The sequence below is a fragment of the Tenrec ecaudatus genome, chromosome 1 (assembly GCF_050624435.1).
Source record: "Tenrec ecaudatus isolate mTenEca1 chromosome 1, mTenEca1.hap1, whole genome shotgun sequence".
NCBI classification, from domain to species: Eukaryota; Metazoa; Chordata; class Mammalia; order Afrosoricida; family Tenrecidae; genus Tenrec; species Tenrec ecaudatus.
Genome location: NC_134530.1, coordinates 190,427,617 through 190,447,266, shown reverse-complemented (window position 1 = coordinate 190,447,266; position 19,650 = coordinate 190,427,617). Strand labels below are relative to the sequence as shown.

At 47.7% G+C, this 19,650-nt stretch overlaps 1 protein-coding gene across 1 annotated transcript in view; it reads right to left on the bottom strand.

Moving 5' to 3' along the window:
• Positions 1 to 509: 509 nt before the first annotated feature.
• BRINP2 (BMP/retinoic acid inducible neural specific 2) overlaps positions 510 to 19,650 on the bottom strand; it is a 63,934-nt gene continuing 44,793 nt past the window's right edge. The window contains exons 4-7 of the mRNA XM_075540488.1: positions 14,548 to 14,653; positions 10,633 to 10,869; positions 4,217 to 4,439; positions 510 to 1,626 (exon numbers count right to left, since the gene is read on the bottom strand). Of these exons, the coding sequence (XP_075396603.1) occupies positions 510 to 1,626; positions 4,217 to 4,439; positions 10,633 to 10,869; positions 14,548 to 14,653 (1,683 nt within the window). The remainder of the gene's footprint in view (positions 1,627 to 4,216; positions 4,440 to 10,632; positions 10,870 to 14,547; positions 14,654 to 19,650) is intronic.

The window sequence follows — 19,650 nt, the reverse complement described above, 5'->3', positions numbered from 1 at the left end:
AAAAGAATACAAAAGTGACTTCACCGCGGGTGAGGAAGATCTCCCACCACCCCCACTGTTGTCCCCTCTTGCGTTCTTGAATGACAAGAATCACTTTTAAGAATGTGTTTGTTTGTGTCCTTCTTTCCTTCCTGGTACGGCAGGTTCTGTTCTTCATCTGGCCCTGGGCTCCTCTCCTTCAGCCCTGTTCCTGGGAGACAGCACCGCCCTGACAAATCCCAGGCTGTAGCATTGGTGGTTGGCGGGGCTGGGGGGTTTGAAGGGAGTGGGGGGGCAGGGGGGGCAGTGTGTGCGATTGTGCAGGTACCTGTGTGTAGTGGGTGGTGTGGGTGTGTTGGGGGCAGGGGGTTCCTATCTCTCCTGTCTGCTTCCTTCAGTCCAAGCCTCAAGACCCCCTCTGCTGGGTGCTGAGTCTCCTGGGAGCACCCCGTTGGCACTAAGGTGAGGCTTGGGTGGCCCGAGATGCGCCGCTCACCTCCTCCCTGCCCAGGGCGGGAGTGGCCCTCCCATTAGCTACAGAGCTTGCCGGTCTCGTACTCCACGGGGTTTGGCAGCTTGGAATTGAAAGCCCTCAAGGAAGACTGGATCCTGCCCACCTCATTGTTGGCCAGCTTTAACCGATGCCGGAGCAGGCAGGAGAAAAGGTCCAGCCGGACTTTGCCGGGTGGAGAGAGCTGGTTCACCCGGTCCCTGAGCTCCACCAGCTGCAAGAGGGCTGAGTCCTGGGAACCTTGAGTATATGGGTAGTCCAGCTGGAGAATTAAGTCCCGGATAGCATCCGGGTCAAAGGGAAGGCTGTAACCGAAGACCTGCAAGGTGTTGATTTTCATGTAGCCCAGATTCTTGGAAGGGTCGGTCATCTCCAGGGGCTCGTAGTAGATTGTCTCGTTGGAGCTGTCGTCCAGGGACTTGATTCGGCTCCGAAGGTAAACATGGACCGTCTCAAAGAAGGTCTTCCACCTGTTGCCCAAGGTGATCGTCCAGTTTTGGCACTGGGCAGCTGCATCCACGTTAGTCCTCTCCCAGTCTGGGAAGTTGGCCTCATTGACGGGCATGAACCAGCTCTCGGAGTGGCTGCCCCCAAAGGGGTTGACATAGATGGCCATGGCAGGCTCCAGGGTGCTGTTCTTGGTGAGGCAGATCTGCAGAGACAGGGCCAGCATCACGTGCACCAACCCGGGCTTGTACTTGTTGCTTTTCAGGGTGAGCAGCATGCGCTTCCGCCAGGAAGGGTCAAACCAGCTGCCCAGGCGCATGTCGTTGCTGATGAAAATGGAGTGCACCTCAATGCGGCTGTCCCGCTTCTGCAGCAGGTACTTCAGCTCCAGGTCCTGCAGGTCTGTTTCCAGACCCAGGAAGTTCTCCAGGGACTCTGCCACCTCAGGCCTGCACAGCCCCTGGGCCAGCACGTAGCCTGCGTTGCAGCTCCCGCAGCGCGTGCTGTTGTCCGCCGCGCAGTGAGCGCACGCGGGCCCTTCGCCCAGGGCACACGGGATGGGGCCCTGGCAGGCAGATTGATCGTATGGGCAGGTGCAGCTGTGGCTCTGTTCCAAGAAGGTGCCAGGCAAGGTGCTTTCTCCACAATAGAGGAGGGACTGGATCCGATTCCACCAGTAGGGCAAGGGCCTGGGGGCAAGGAGAGAAAATTGAAGTGTGAAGCCCAGGAAGCCGTCTGCTGCCATAGACCCCAGAGGAGCAGGACATTGACCAACAGACGGGGAAGCGATGAGGACAGGGGAAGCTCCGAGCTCGTTAGCGCCTCTCGATGATGGAAACCCCACTGCTCCACTTTGATGGAGTCAAGCCGAGAGCTTGGTGTCTGATGGATTGGCACCATAAATATTTGACTTTAAACTTGCACGGAAGCAGGCGAGCTCATCAATTCCGCCAAACCTCATGCAAAAGCCTACAGCGGCTCTCCACCGTCTAGTGAATCAAATGTAGGTTTTCAGCCTCCAGAACAAGGTCTTCCAACCACTGGCTTTCCACCCTCGCCAGCGCAGGCCTACTCCATCCCCATTGCACCTTCTGTTCTTCCCGCTTGGGTCACTGCCCCGCCCAGGGTAAGCCTTTGCTGTGGCGGACTCTGAAGTGGACCTTCTCTATGGAGGACTCGTTCAGGGGTTCTCCACCTTCCTGATGCCGTGGCCCTTTACTACAGTTCCTCCTGTTGTGGTGACCCCCCCCAACCACACAATTATTGTCATTGCTACTTCAACACTGCTATTTTGTACTGTTAGGAATCGGGCGACCCCTGTGAAAGGGCCGTGACCCACAGGTTAAGAACGGCTGGATAATGACTCTTCCACCAGGCCCTCCTGGCTCTGGTCTCAGAAGGATCCCCTGAGCCCCTCTCTGCCATAGCGCCCTGTTTTCATTTCATCTAAACAATCGTCCGGATCGGAGCGACTGTTTGGTGAAGGAGACAAAGAACACCAGGACAGCCTCCATCAGCATATGTACATAGTTATTGGCAAAACAAATAGCGGGACTTCAAAACGTTCGTCGAAAAACCCCATCACCTTTTACTTCCATTTCCCCAAGAACTTTTTGAAGGCCTCCACCACATCTCATGGACGTGAGCCATTCTCCCGAGCCTAGGCTGGCCCGCGCTGCCCTTCTGACTCGAGGCCTAGCGGAAGGCCCACCTCGGGGTTGGGGAAGGGACCCTGGTGCAATGTGGGTTAGGCCTTGGCCTGCAGCTGCTCCATAGGAGTTATCACCTCTGGTCATGTTTGGGGTCTCGGAAACCCTCTGTAAGTTTGCATGGGTTAGAATCGACACGGCAAGGGTTTGGCTTTGGATCTGGACCGTGTGATAGGCAGGTCCCTTGCCTAGCATGTTGTGCTACCTACCCTGCCCATGTCATTTGTTCCTCTACCCTCACGATCAAGACTTTCTTCTCCCCTCTGCTGTTTGTCCCTGGCAGGTCAGGTTCCCAGATACATGTGCTGTTTCGCTATTGCTGTTTATTTTTTCTGGTTTGTTTTTTTAAAAATTCTGCGTTCATTCATTTGCTTTAAGGTGGTAAATTCATGACTAACAAAATACTGAGCTTCTGTTAAAAGGTGATGACATTTCTGGAAATGGGCGAGATGCCTGATTGAGCAACCTGGTGAACATAACGAATGGCCCTGAACTATAGGTGTGCAAAGTATTGAATTGGCATTGTGCCCTTTAAGTGGCTGCCCCTTATTTATCATTTTCTAGCTCCTGTGTTTCTGTATGGTTTTTAACTCTTCCCAATTAATTAATGACCCCTATAGTTTAATACTGTCCAGAGGGTGGCACAGTGGTTATACGTTGGGCTGCTAACCTCAGGGTCAGCAGTTTGAAACCAGCAGCTGATCCAAGGGGTTTTCAACTCTTGGAAAGAGTTACAGTCCTTGAAACTAACAGAGGCCCTTCCGCCCTGTCATATAGGGCCACTGTGTATTAGAATCAACTCAATGACAGTGAATTTGAGTAGAGCTTATTACTAGTGTATGCAATATGGAAGTCATAAAAAATCTTTTCAAATAAATAGATGATCGAGAAAGTTCCATTGATACTAGAGCCCCATCTTCTTCCCAAGGGCACTGAGTCTCAGGCTTCTTTGCCCTTATGAGTCAGAGCAGTGAACCTGATGGACACTTGTTTGAAACAATACAATGTCTTTCTCATCATATACAATTGATGTATGTACTGTAGCTCCATCATTTTCTTTCCTCTAACACTTAATCAAAGGGAAATGAGTGAGTGGGAATTAAAGTATCTATGGAATAACATTTGGATCTACCAGTCAGTGAGTGTACATTGTAGTAGCAACCCTGCAACACAGAATAGCACTGTCTCTGGATCTCTGAGATTGCTAATCTTTATGGAAATAGAAAGTCTCATCTTTCTTCCACAGAAGGACTGGTGGTTTCAAACTGTTGACCTTGCAATCACCACTCCAGCACGTAACCTATTAAACCATGTGAACACCTGCTATAATGCAGGGAAAAACAAAGTCAGTCTCTCCGTCTCTCTCTTGTTACCTCATTATGACTCAGAAGACACAACTCACAATTGAAAATGACCTGAGAGTAGGTCGGCATAGGCTGAAAACCATCCAGGTCATATGTGGGTCACTACCCATGGCATCCCCTCATTGAGGAGAGGTGGGCAGAGTCCTCCTACCCTGAGCCTCTGTGGAGAGGGGCTGGCCCCGGATCTGACACCTGTGGATGCTCACCTCTCCTTGGGCAGGCGGAAGCGAGGCTGCCGATGGCAGCGCTTGCAGAGGTTGAAGAGCCGGCGGACAATCTGGTGGGCCTTCTTGAACAGCACGTTCAAGCTGGCTCCCAACTGCTGGTAGCGGTGCTGGAGGTTGGTGTCCATGGCCCAGAAATGAGAGATGGCGGTGGAGTTCAGGAAGCGGTCTTCGGGCAGCCTTTTCAGCAGGGCCTGGAACTCCTCTGTGGGCATGAACACAAGGCTGAGCTGGGGGGTGGGGAGGGGGGCTTGGGGTCTGCACAGAGACTTAGGAAGAAGGGTCCTTCCAGACTCCCCCCTCAGTTTGAACAGATTGATTGAGAGATAATGCACAGGCCAAACCACACATATGGCTCGAGGATTCTTTCCCAACCTTCTTGCCTTTAAGATACTTCTGAATTCTGAAAACTTATTTTTGTCACCATCTGAGGGATTGGAGGTTCTGCCATTATCTATGACCTTGGGACACCTTCCCTTTCCTTATATGTCAGCCATAGCACACCTTCAGCCTAGTTTTACATTGTCCCCCAGTCCCATTGATGGAGGCAGCAAAGCCCTCCTGAAAGGTGGCTGTCCACACAGGTATGGACAGAGGGAGAAGATCAGCCACCATTTCAGAAATGTATCTTAGAAACTTCAGGGCCCTGACACTAGCCTCTCCCTTCCAGGCCCTTCTCTCTGAGTCTAAGATATGATTCCTCTCTTTCCAACTCCAACACTTAGCCAGACAACTAATCTCTTCTGTAATAAATTGAGAAAGAAGTTTCTTCCCTGTTCTAGGCTCCTACTGCCAGTCTGTCACCACTGGTCTGTCAGTTTGTGCTACTGTAGTGGCTGGTGTGTTTCTGTGAGGCTGGCAGCTGTGTCACTGGTATTCAAATGCCAGCAGGGTCACCTCAAGTGAACAGGTTTCAGCAGAGCTTCCAGACTAAGAACAGCCAACCGAAAAGGACTCAGCTCCCCACTGCAGAGGAAGAAGCTGCTATACTAGGCAGGGAGTAAAACAATCAAGAGGAATAGCTCCTATTGTCAAAAAGGACATTGTAAAATCCATCATGAATTTCAATGCTATGTGTGATGGATTATATATATCTGCCTTCAAGGAAATACAATAAATACAATTATTCTTCAAATTTATACACCAACCACAAAAGCTAGTGGGGAAGAAATTAGAGAATTACATCAATGACTTCAGTCAGAATTGATCAGACATGCCATCAAGATGCATTAATAACTATTGACAATTGGTATGCAAAAGTTGGAAACAAAGGAGGAGCAGTGCTGGCAAAATATGGACTTGATGGTAGAGACGAGGCTGAAGACCACATGATGGAGTTTTATAAAACCAAGGACTTGTTCATAGCAAATGCCTTTTTTCAACAACAAAAAGGTGACTGTACACATGGAGTTTTCCATATGGAACAAACTGACTACATCTGTGGGAAGACACAATGTATCAAGATTAGCTCATCAATTAGCTCAATATAAGCAGCTAAAATGACACCAGGGGTTGACTGTGGAACAGACCAACAATTGCTTATATGTAAGTTCAAGATAAAGCTGAAGTAAACTAAAACAAATCCATGAGAGCCAAAATACAAACTTAAGCCTACCCCACCTTAATGTAGAGAACATTTCCAGAACAGATTGGAGGCACTGGACACTAATGACAAGAGACCTGAGCTGTGGGAGGACATCAAGAACACCATTCATGAAGAAAGCAAAGGTCAATAAAAAGACAGGAAAGAAAAAAAAGATCTAAGTGAATGTAGAAGAGGCTCTGAAACTTGCTCTTAGTTATAGAGCAGCTAAGGCAAGTGGAAGAAAGGATGAAGTCAAGGACCTGAAGAGAAAGTTCCAAAGTGCAGCTCGAGAAGACAACGCCAAATATTATAATGAAATGCGCAAGGACATAGAATTAGAAAACCAAAAGGGAAGAACACACTCCGGATGTTTTTTATTGAGATCATTTTATTGGGGGCTCTTACAGTTCTTATAAAAATCCATACATCAATTGTATCAAGCACATTTGTACATATGTTGCCACCATCATTTTCAAAACATTTTTTCTTACTTGAGCCCTTGGTATCAGTTCCTCTTTCTTTCCTCCCTACCCCCTCCCACACTCATGAGCCCTTTATAAATTATAAATTATTATTATTTTCATATCTTACACCATGTGCTGTCTCCCTTCCCCCACATTTCTGTTGTTTTTCCCCCTGGGTGGTGGGGATTATGTATAGATCAACTTAGCATGTCTTAAACTGAAAGAACTCAAGAAAAAATTTAAACCTTGTGTTGCAATCCTGAACGATATTATGGGCAAAGGATTGAGTGGTGCAGGAAGCATCAAGAAAAGATGGAAAGAGGACACAGAGTCGCTGCACAAAAAGTAGTCAATTTTCCACCGTCTCAGGAGGTAGCAAGTGAGCAAGAACCAGTGATGCTGAAAGATGACGTTCAAGCTACACTGAGCGCATTAGCCAAAAACGAGGCTCCAGGAGCTGACAGAATAACAAGTGAACTGTTTCGGGAAGCTGATACAGCACTGGAAACACTCACTCTTGGAAATTTGGAAGATAGTTACTTGACCAACTGACTGAAAGAGATCCATGTTTATGCCCATTCCAAAGAAAGGTGACCCAACCTTTGTAGCTTGGAATGCTCAAACGATAGAACAGTATCATTGGTGTAGCACGCAAGTAAAATTTTGCTGAAGATCATCCAATAATTGCAGCATTACATTGACAGGGAACTTCCAGAAGTTAAGGCTCAATTCAGAAGAGCATTTGAAACAAGGGATATACATGGCTGATGTCAGATGGATCATGGCTCACAGCACAGAAAACCAGAGAGTTGTCTAATTGTGTTTTATTGACTATGCAAAGGCATTTGACTGTGTGGCCCATAATCAACTATGTATACCCTTGGAAAGAATGGGAATTCCAGAACACTTCATTGTGCTCAGGACAAACTTGTACATGGGTCAAGAGGCAGTTAGTCGTGCAAACATAACAAGCTAAAACTGCATGGCTTAAAAGGGTTCAAAAAGCAAAAACAAAAAAAGGTGTCAGGGTTGTGTCCTCTCACCATACTTACTCAATCTGTATACTGAGCAAACCATCAGAGAAGCTGGAGGAAGGCTTATTAACAACCTGCTATATGCAGATGGCACAAAGTTGCTTGCTGAAAGTGAGGAGGTCTGAAGCATGTGATGATGAAGGCAAAGGATTGTAGCCTTCAGTATAGATTACAACTCAATGTAAAGAAGATTTAAATCCTCATAACTAGGCCAATAGGTAACATCATGCTAAATGGAGAAAAGGCTGAGTTTGTCAAGAATTCTGCTCATGGGAGCAGCAATCAAGAGATCAAAAGACTTGTTGCATTGGGTAAATCTGCCGTACAAGACCTTTTTAGAGTATTGAAAGCAAGGACGTTAATTTGAGGAGTAAGATCTATCTGGCCCAAGCCAGGGTATTTTCAATCATCTCATGTGTATGTGAAAGTTCAATATTGAATAAGGAAGCCCAAAGACGAATCGATGCATTTGAATTTTGGTGCTGGAGAGGAATACTGAAAATACCATGGACTGCTGAAAGGACACACCAATCTGTCTTGAAAGAAGTAAGGCCAGAGTGCTTCTTGGAGGCAAGGATGGCACGACTCCCTCTTACCTACTTGGGATATACTGTGAGGAAAGCCTAGGTCCTGGAGAAGGACACGATACTTGGTAAAGTAGAGGATTGTGGAGCAGCAAAGTAGAGGAAGGTCCTCAACACAGTGGATTCTCAGCATGGCTTCAATCATAGGCTCAGGCCCAGCTCTGTTGTAAGGATGGCGCAGGACTGTGCGGTGTTTCATTTTGTTGTGCACAGGGTCGCTGTGGTTCATAGCTGACTTGATAGCAACTAACAACAACAACTGCCATCTGAGTTCCTCCCAGAGTCTCCTCAACAAGAGATTTTCCTGAACTCCTGCTCTGGTCCCTGTAACTGGGCCTGCAGCTACACGGGGTCTCCAGTTGGAGTTCTGAGCGTCCTCTTTTACTCATTAGGCATAACTGATTGTGGTGGACGTCTGAAGTAATTTTTCATGTGCTTAAGTGTGTTATTGGGATCCCAGCTGGTGCAGTGAATTAAGTGACCTGCTAAGTGCAAGGCCAGTCATCCAGTCCACCAGTTGCCCTACAGGAGAAGGATGTGTCTGTATGCTCTTGTAAAGATCTGCAGCTCAGAAACCCCAAGGCACACTTTTACTCTGTCCTAGAAGATGCACTGGTGGGATCGTGGGTTCCACATTGGTGGATTATCACAAGGGGCAGTTGGAAATCCTTAGTCCCTCTGCGGAAGAAAGAGGTGGCTTTCTGCTCCCGTGAAGAGTTATAGCCTCAGAAACACATAGGGACAGTTCTACCCTGACCCACAGAGTCACTATGAGTCACCATCGACTTGATGGCAGTGAATTATTTAGAGGGTTACTCTAGTTGGAATCTACTCGGCTGTGGGTTTGGTTCTGGTTTGGTGTAAGGGTTGCTGGAAATTCCTCAGGTGCATCAACAGGTCAGTGTTCAAGTTCTAACGGAAAGATTTAAATCTACCAGAGGCACCCTCAGAAGGTCTGGCGCTCTGAATGTACTCCCCAAAGATCACAGCCTCGAAAGGCCGAGCGGGCTCCGCTCTACCTGCAGACACAGAATCCCCCAGACCTGGAAGTGACCAACCGCCACTGCTTTAAGGGTCCTCAGATGCGTCTCACTGCCATTGGCTCAAAGCAGCTGCGCTTGGGAAGCTGGAGATCCCCTTCGTTACTAAATGCTGACACCTGGTGCCTCAGCTCATTCTGCTCCTCGCCTGCTTCCCTCCTTGTTCCCCAGAAGACTGGAGAAGATTGGCACACAATGCCAGCCTACACACGGTTGTTGTTATGAAGCACTTCAGCTTTCAAGAGCACAGGGAGGAACACCCTGAACTCCCATGTGCCCACCATCTAGCTCAGAGTTTCCCAAAGTGAGTCATAGTCCTCCCCCAGGGGACGGGGGGCGGGGGGGTCTGGAACTAGCCGAACCCGAACCACCAATGCAGTCGATGCTGGCTCAGAATGACCCTAGCAGACAGGGTAGAACTGCCCGTGTGGGTTTCTGAAACGAACTCTTTATGGGCGTAGAAAGCTCGTCTTTCTCCTCTGGAACCAGTAAGGGGGCTGCAAAAGTAGAGCTCCACTTCATCCTGGATGAGGGGGCTCTCTAATCAGGTTAAGAACGTACAATCTCGGAAACTCCCAGGGAGCAGTTCCCTCCTGCTCTGTAGGGTCGCTGTGAGTTGACAGCAACTTGACGGCAGCGAGATAAGATACAGTACCAAAGCTCTGAGTTGAGTGAGCTTTAGATTTTTTTTCCTAGCAAGTGGGTGAAAGGACAAATACATTTTATAATTTGTGGAGCTTCTGCCATTTTGCCACACTGGCTTTAATCTGTTTTGGTTTTATTTTAAAGAAATAAGGCAAACCAAATATACTCAAAGGCCCTAGACTTTCCTGCATCTCTTCCCATAGGTAACCGCTTTCCTGGATATTTTATCACCAGCACACATTCTGCTCATGATAAATACATTTGTCTAGACAAGATGCAGAGTGCTGGCTAGTACGCTTTTGAAACAAGTATCTACATAACGTGACACAGAACACACCCTTTTCCATTTCCCTTTGTTTTACCCAAAATGATCTCTATTTTTTAGATTTGGCCACAAAAGCATCATTCATTTGCCATCACAGTCTATATAGACACCACGTAGCTTTCCTTATATGTTACTCTGACCTCTCCGTTAGCCCACCCGATCCTTCCATCCACCGATTCCTGTCACTACCCCTCTTTACCAGAGGGAGAACCCAGGGCCCAGGAAGCTCCTGGGCCACTCAGAACTCTGGTCCATAAGATCATAAGATCCACATCCGCTAAATCCGCTCTCAAAGCAACACTGGCACTCACTCCAACAGCACCCCGGCCACTAGTGCCGACTGGATGCTTCTCAGAATCACAATTAAGCCCTGTGCACATGGTATGCCTGGCACTATTTTGGGCACCGTGGAGTCAGCACCAAGCAAGAGGCAAGTCCTTGGTCCCTGAGAATATTACTTTTTCTCTTTTTTAGAATATTTACTTCTTATATGAAGTCCTTAAAACACATCTCATAGGTGGGGATTCTGTTCTTTTTATTAAAAAATACAAACCAAAAAAAACAAAATGAGACTTAGGGTGGTGACAGAGGCCACTTGAGGTCACAGAGAGGGTGTGTGGCAGAGCCAGGATCAGGCTGCCTGTCCACGTCCATGGCTGCCTTGCACCCTGCAGCCGCCTCAGATGGGCAGAGAGGGATTCGGAGTCTGCAGGCTGCTTACCTGACTCCTCGAACTGCCGGCTGAGGGTGGCCCAGGAGTCCTGGATCTGCAGTAGGCCGTCCTCCATGGCCTGGATGTCGGCATCCGGGCAGTTGCACTCGGGGAAGCTGGGGCCACACTTGCACCAGCAGTCATTCTCCTTGCAGATGAGCTCACCCTCGGAGTTGCACGTGATGTAGCTGAGCGCGGCGGCCACAAAGCGCTCACGCAGGTACTCGGGCAGCAGCACCTGCAGGCCTGGGGAAAGGACGGATCAGGGAGGCGTGGGGCAGAACCAGTGGGGCCTCAGTTTCCCACGCCCAAGGATATGGGATCCGCAGCTGGGGTTCTGCTGACTTGTGTGTCCTGGGCACAAGATCGGTCACCTCAGGGCACCATCCTGCTGAGCTAGTTGGGAGAGAGGGAGACTGCTGCCCCAGTGACAGATGGGGGAGGATCTGGAAATGCAGACGAGAAACATCAAAGCCCAAGGCTTAGCCGAACCCCTCACATCAGCCAAATCGAGAGCATGCATCTCATAAGAAGAGGTTTATTGGCTACACATCAGCATTTCTAAGATGGAAAAGGGAAGATGTTTCAGATAAAAGCAGAGCATACAGTCCTCGTGGGGGAGGAACCAGGGGTTTATGAGCTTTTCCTCTGCCTCCAGCAGTCGTCCTGTTTCTTAGCGTAACTGGGACTGGCAGTAACCATCTCAGGAAGTTACTGGCTCCTGTCCGTCCTGGGCATCCCCCACTAAAGACCAGGAGGCTGGGCTAGTTAGAAGAGATAGGTGTTCTTGGCTAGGCATGAGGCAAAGTACTTTCTATATATGATCATAAGTAACACTCACAGCCATATTGAGGCACTTAAAAATGATGAAAGCAAAGTCCAGGGACTATAAGGAACCTGCCCAAGGTCACGGTGCTGGTAAAATCCACTAGGTATCAGACTGTCCTTTTCCCAGTCATATTTTATAAGTAGGACTGGTTGTCCCAACCCAATTCAAGTTCTAAGGAGGCTGGGAAACAGGATTTCCATAGGTGTCTCGCCATCAGTCAAGCCTGTCTTGATATGGCTCTCAGCTCGACTTTTCCAATTAGCTTCTTGTGATCTTGGCTAGACTCCATTGAATTGCTCCAGGCTTCAGCTTTTCCCACCCATCTGGGGTGGATATCAGCTTCCCCCTTGTTGGCCAGATGGTAGCATATTCCTAGTTGGCTTCAAGGCACCACAGGGCGACTAGCTGCTAGGATCTTACCAAGGGATGAACTCAGGGTGCAGCCTGGGCTGTGGTCATGGTCAGACGTGCAGGAGCATGGCTGCAAGGGCATTTCCAATGAGGAGACACTGGCAGGAGAGTGGGGGAAGCTAGAGCTTCCGGGTACGAGGTGGTCCCTTTTCCTCAACTGCCTGCCAGCTCTTTTATGCCCACACCTTTGCCCTCCTCCTGGGTGTAGAATCTGAGATGCAGATTATGTATCCCAGTCTGAGCAGAGCTCAGTATCTATCTTAAAGTTGCCAGCAGCCGTAGTAGTTAGTCGTGCTTGATGGAGGTCTGCCTCCTGCTCTGGAGCTGCTCCTAAGTCCCCTGCCTTAACAATGTGTCCCAGTAGTGCCTGAGCACTCCTCTCCACTCACCCTGTCCACGGGCTGGCTCTCAACACTCAGCCCCCTCCGTGTCCCTCCCTTTTGCCGGCCCCATTACTTCCCTCCTCCTCACCATAACGTTCCCCACTGCTAGAAAATCAGTGCCCTGCGCGGCTTCTGCATGAGTGATGGGCTATAAAATTAAATGGCCTAAGCTATTCCACATGAACCTCCAGACATCTTGAACTTCCCTCGTCGCTAATTCCAGACACAAGCCCAGCCCATCCGGGGATACAGAAGTGGGATGCTAATTGCATTGGGTAGTTCTTAAAAAAAAAAAAAAAAAGAGCTATTTGAGTTCTCTTTAGGTTATATGCCTATACGATAAAGAGGATTAAAATTCTCTGGGGGTACAGTCATGCTTTGGACTGATAGCTCGAAGGTCAGAAGTTCGAAACTGTCAGCTGCTCTGTGGGAGAGAAACAGACTTTCTACTCCCACATAAAGGGTAACCATTTTGGAAACCCACAAAGACAGTTACAGGACCACCGTGATTTTGAGTCACCTCAATGCAGTGAGTTTGATCACATCGTACATTCCCTGACTTCTGAGACACCGGGGAGCTGCATCTCACTCAAAGTTCTGGTGATTTGTAATTAGAGCTCCTATATGAGGGGATTTTTAAATGTCAGGATAATGACATCTTTTTTTAAATCACTTTCTTGGGGGCTCTGACGACTCTTATCACAATCCATCCATCCATCCATCCATCCATCCATCCATCCATCCATCCATCCATCCATCCATTGTGTCAAGCACATTGTACAGATGTTGCCCATCATCATTTAAAAACATTATCTTTCTACTTGAGCCCTTGGTATCAGCTCATTTCCCCCTTCCCCACCCTCCTGCCCTTATGAACCCTTGATAATTTATAATTTTTTTCCATTACTTACACCGACCACTGTCTTCCTGCACCCACTTTTCTGTTGTTTATACCCCTGGGAGGGGGTTATATGTAGATCATTTTGATTGGTTCTCCCTTTCTCCCCTCACCTTTCCCTTACCCTCCTGATATGGCTACTCTCATTATTGGTCCTGAGGGATTTATCTGTCCTGGTTTCCCTGTGTTTCCAGCTCTTATCTGTACCAATGTACATGCTCGGGTCTAAACAAATTTGTAAGGTAGAATTGGTGTCATGAAAGTGGGGGGGCATTAAAGAACTAGAGGATAATTGTATGGGTCTTTGGTGCTATACTGTACCCTGACTGGCTCCTCCACTTCCCAAGACACTTCTTTAAGGGGATGTACTGTTGCCTACAGATGGACTTTGGGTCTCCACTCCAACCTCCTCCTCATTCACATTGATATGATTTTTTGTTCTGGGTTTCTGATGCCTGATACCTGATCCCATCAACACCTTATGATCACACACGCTGGTGTGTTCTTCTATGTGGGTTTTGTTGCTTCTCAGCTAGTTGGCCGCTTTTTTTTATCTTCAGGCCTTTAGGACCCCAGATGCTATATCTTTTGATAGCCGGGCACCATCCACTTTATTCACATTTACTTATGCACCCATTTTGTCTTCAGTGAGTGTGTCAGGAAGGTGAGCATCAATAATTCCAGATTATTTGGAGTACTTGAATGTCTGTTTGCTACCTTAATAGTTAACATATAAATATATGTAAATAGATCTATTTCCCTATCATTATATATCATCTACTCTACCAAACATGCTGTCCTTTTCTAAGGACTGGTCTCTAGACTCAGTGTAATAACTTGTGCTTTTCATTCCCCATTTTGCTTGTTTTCTATATTCAAGCAAAGGTCCCATTCCTTGCAAACTTTCCTCCTGATCTCCTATGGAAGACCACTGACTAATGACAGAAAATAGGGACCAGACTGTGTTTACAGTAGCTCGCAGTCTTATAGATACCTAACTTTTTGTTGAGCTAGCGAACGTAACCACATAACCCCTCTGTATTGGCAAGTTATCCCCCAATGCAACCTTAGGGTAAAGCAAAGGAGATCATCTAGGTCAAAGCTTATGCAGACCATAGGCTATTTCTTATAAGATAGCACTAGACGTCTTGGGAAAGATTAAGAAGTGGAATGTCATATTTGGATATCAGATACATGAGCAAAGGTAGGTCTTGGGTGTAGGTCAAACCATGTCAGAAGTTTCTTTTAAAAATAATGAAAAGCTGTTAAAGGCTCCAGGAAGCATGGGAGCTCTTATCTTCAGAAGGTCTTAACCCAATGGGGTAGGCAGGATGTTTTCTTTCCCTTTATTGATCTGGTTTTCAATTGTTAAAGGACATGAAATATATCAAGATGCTGCTTACCTAGTAATTGTACTTTGTTCTCAGGACTCTGTACCAGGACAGAGCTGACGGAGTCCAGATTATCGTAGTTGCTGCAACCCAGAGGGCCCGTCCTTGTCTCCGTGACCTGAAGAAAGAAGAGGCAGAAGACGGCTCTAGATGACAAGTGGAGACTCCCCTGTTTAAGCCACCTGATCGTAGACTCTGTGCCCCGTCCCTGGTCAGCCAAAGGAAGGTCATGGACCTCTCTCTACCCCAGAAGCATTTGGCCACTTTCCCCCCATGCTCTAAGTCAGGAGTATCTGTGCAGATACAGGTGTAGCTGTAGGTGTGGGGGTAGAGGAAGAGGCAGAAACAGAGACAGACATTTGTCCACGGGGGCTGCCTTTCAACGGAGACTAAAAGGAAGTTGTGACTGTGGATGGAATATTAAATAAATGTAGGCAAATAAAGTTGGGGGCACAGTAAGACCTTTAAATTAGAGCTACCCCTCCTCCCCTGCCCAAGAAGATGGGCCAGAGGTATGTCCCACCAGCCTGCTGACATGCCCAGCTGCATCCACTTGATGTGGTTGCTCTCAGACTTTTGGAATCCTGAAGGCAGAAAGCACTAGAAAAATGAGTTATGAATGTTATTATTAGTATTAAACATTTAAGTCCCACTCGGAACGGAGACGTCCTTACAGAAAATCAGCTATGGGCTTACTGCATATTTTAATAAGTAAATTAAATATACATAAGCTATTATAGCCATGTAATAATCCAAAACACCATCGAGTCATTTTAAAATATTATAAAGTTGGCCCATCCGCTTTTTTCCCTGATGTTTAAAGTATAAGATGAAAAATGGGGCGCTTTAAAGGCACTGAACTCATTACGTAACAAGAATGATGGCAGCTGGAGACTGGAGGCCTTTTCTTCCGAGGATCTCTGAAAACTTTGCCAACAATCAGTCAACCAATCAGCGAGTATTTATTGAGCAGCCACTGTTCAATTACATACAATTCATCAAGCATTCATAGTGTGCCTTTCTCACAGGGCTTCTACTGGTTCATTCCAGGTTCTCTCCCTGCTGCCGATCTGCACTTGCATCCTGGATACACTGACTCAGAACCTACCTTTGAGCCTCAGTGACTCTAATCATGCATAGGAATCACCTGCAGGTATATATGAATTACCTAGGGATCTTGTTACAGGACAGAGCCTGATTCGGTCTATCTGGGATGGAAAGACAAATTCCCAGGAGTGGGACGAACCAGAAACGAACCAGTTTGAAAGACTGCTTTCTCTGATGCTTCCAAGAACTCTAGGCTTTGCAGAAAGCATTCAGGGTGCAGTTTTGCATCTTGCTTTGTGCTGGACGACTGCCCGGGCTCTCCACACACTGTGAACTAACGCCATGAACAAACTCCATGAACAAACTATGAACTAACGCCGTCAGGGCCACCCCAGATCGTGTCACTTGTGTTATTCGTAGCAATTAGCACAGGAATTATGGTTAGGTAACTAAATAATGAATAGAAGGCTATTTGACTATTATGTTCTGAAATGGGGTGGGGGGAGAGGAAGCAGGTAGAGGCACAAAGATGAATAAATTACATTCTGCCACCTCCAGGAGATGACGGCCTGTTCAGTCCCTATCCAACTGACTGATACACAATGGAATGGAGGCAGCAGCACGGTGGTGTACTAAGCTCCGAGGGCAGCACCGCTTTAAACAAAGGAAAAGACAGAGGAGGAAGAGCAGAGGAGACACCATCGGAGTTGGACCTTCAGATAAGTTGGAAGAGGACAAGAGGAGAAAGAGAGGAAGGCATTCGGGCACTCGGGGCAGGCGAGGGGGCAGCATGACCTACAGCAAGCAGCTGGAAGCGCGTACCATCCTTGACGACGGGAAGGCAGCAAGAGTTGCTAGTAGGTTTGTAGTTCATATCTGTGTGGGTTTATTCCCCAAAAGATGTGTTGAAACATGGCTCTGGGGTCAGAGGATGGCTGCAGACAAGTTCTCTCAGTAGTGCCCTTATCTGAGTCTCATTTAGAGAAACTCGCATAAAAAGGGGCGATCAAAGCAGTGGCTGCTGGGGATTTCAGTTGGGCCAGTTAAATCCACAGTGGAGAGGTCAGCTCAGAAATATAGAGAGGTTATTTTGGGGAATTCCAGAAGGGTTATCTTGATAGCTTTTCTAGAAAGCCATAGAATGGTCACAGGGACTTAGTATGAAGACATTTTAAGAAAATGGAAGACCCCTGGGTGGAAAAGGGACCGAGAAAGTTGCACGAGGGAATTGTGTTTCCCCATCAGAGCAATTATTCTTCGAGAACCGCAAGATTCCATTGTGAAACCTTCCTCCATCCTCCCTGTAGTCCTGATTGTGTCCCTTCTGGATATATATATGCCAATTCTCAAGGAACAATGTAAATGACCCTGTTTTGAGTCCCTAGAGGAAGCCACAACTGCTGTTTTGACATGTTATAAATCAGAGTAAGAATTTTTCAGGGAAAGGTTAGAGATGGAAATCCTGCCTTTCAAATTGTAAATAAATTTCTAAAAGTCTGTGGGAAAGTGGAATTAAAAGATAATGGAATCTTCCCCCAAACCTTCAGAAGCCCCTGGATAGATGGAGGATGTGTCAAGAAGCATCATCTCACACTTTAACATATATGTCTGCTTCCTGAAGGTTACTATGATTTTGTAGCAATCATTTTGACATATGCTCCTATGTGCCTAGTAGCCTAGTGGCTACCGTGATGAATACCGAAGTATAAGTGATATCCTCAAAGCGAATTTAATATCCAAAAAAAAGCCACCACATTTTAAAGACACATGGAAAAGCCTAACGAAGTGAGAGATGGCGACTAAAAGCATTAGTGGTGAGACACTGAGGAGAGGCGTGGAGCTTACAGCAGTGGAAGGAGCCTTCATGGAGGAGCTGAGTTGTAAGTTGGTCTTGAAGTATGTGTTGGGATGGGAGGGGAGGGGAGATCATTCCCGACGAAGGCCAATGGGTGGCTGTAGAGCCAGCCTGAATCAAGAACAGGACCGCAAGGGCAGCAGTACCTTGTCTAGCGTTTAGGAAGCTCTTGACCCAAGATCATCCCATTAAATCTTCACAATAACTCTGAGACAAATGTCATTACATTTACTCTCCCGAGGAGGAAACCAAAGTTCTGAGCGCTGCAGTGCTCAAGATCACAAAACGGTTCCGCAGAGAATGAGAAGCAAGACTAACTTTGGAGTCAGTCCTCTGATGCCGTGTCTTGAGAGGGCACGACAAAAGACGGCAGAAACGAAATGAGCTCAACTCTCTTCAGATGCCATCATTCTAAGGGATTATCCAGAACTCCCAGATAAATACATTACAGCCATTGTCAATAAGGTAAGTAGAGATATTTCTAGAACCCCAAGGTCCGCCTCTCTCCATAGGAGGACCATAGGCTCTAAGTAATGTCTCCATTGGGAGTGTGGGTGGCGGCCTCATGGTCAGGCTGCAGTGGGGGGTCAGAGCCAGCTTCATTTCAAGGTGAAGTCTTATCTATGATACTAAAATCGAGATCTTTTGAGAAAGTCTGCCCATCCTGGAGTGGGGCAGCCTGGGGGCCAATGTGTGTTCAAGTATTGGGGAGATTGTCTGTCCCTGCCTCCAGGGAAGCTGGCCATCACGCTGCATGAGTTCGGCTATGGCTTTTCCATGCACCATCCCAGGTTGATATCTCACCAGCATCCCGTCTAGGGCAGGGAGAGTACTGGCACACCTTATGTGGAAGTAGGATGTCTCCTAAGAGTGGGAGATGTCACAGTCTAGCCACACATGGGACATTTCAGCTCCACGCTGTCCCTACCTGCCACCAATTCTTCTGCCCACTACCTTCGAAAGTACTTTGGATGCTTTAAACAACAACAACAACTTTGCTCTGTTTATTTTCCCAAAGATCAGTTCCACTGGAGGACAATCCATTGGTATGCCACTGAAAAGCTGTAACTCGCTACAGATTTGGTCATTGTGGCATAAGGGTGAGAACGAGAAGCGGCAGAGACCAGGACTCCCAGATCCATCTCTTCCCAGGGGAGCATCTCAGACCCGCTCTGCTTGTACGAGGAAAGTTCACTCATGTTTCACTAGGTACCTGTCAAAGCCATTACCCTTTCCTTGGCTGTCTTCCTCTGAGAACCTTTCTGTCCTCCCTAGGGAAACTTAGAGGTACGGAGGAGAGAGGGGACCGAAAAGGGCCCCATGAAAATTTTGCCTTGTCACCCAGATGCCCTGAGATCACCTACAGGACGGCGGCCTCTCCAGCACCTAAGGAAGGGAGCCCACAGAGGTGAAGGGAGGTGCACCTCAGACAAGCTTTCGGAATGGGAAATAATTGTGTGCTAATTGGTCTGTTGACAGAGCCCACTTACCTTCAGAAAGCACAACTGGATCTCAGGTTCATTAGCACATCAGTTTTCCAGAAATGTCAGACCATGAACCCTCTTCTGGAGAGTCTACCCTCCAGCCGCACCTACCACTTCCCCTTCTCCTCTTGTCCTACCTGAAGGGACGCCTGCAGCGCTCTGAGGCCAGGGAAGTGAGTGATAGACAGGGGCAAAGAGAGCTTTAGAAAGCTGTAAATTGGGGCCACAGATGGTCCCAGTGAAGAATCTGGACAAGCCCTTCCTAAGGATGCCTTGTGAGAAACACGGGTTTTTGCTGGTCTGGGGTCCACGTGAGCTCCTGTGCGGGCCTTCTTCAGTTAGCTCACAGGCATCTCACACGCTCCCCGCCTCGTCCTTGCTTCCACTTTGATTAAATCGAAAGTGAGCTACAACTAAAGGCCAGCCCTCTTTCCCTCCTTTAGGAGACTGATTCCTGATTCTACAACCCCTTACAGGCTGCAAAGTGCTGACATGTGAGGGGAAGGGCAGTGTCACCAGTACTGCGTTCGCCTTCTCTGCAGGGGACCCAGATTCGATTCCTGGCCAACGCAATTCAGTGCAGGAGCCATCTGGCCAACGCAACTCAGTGGAGGCTTCTGTGTTGGTATGGTGGCATACAGATTTCAGCAGAATTTCCAGATGAAGAGAGTCTAGGACAGCGATTCTCATCTTGTGGGTCCCGACCTCTTTGGGGGTTCGAACGACCCT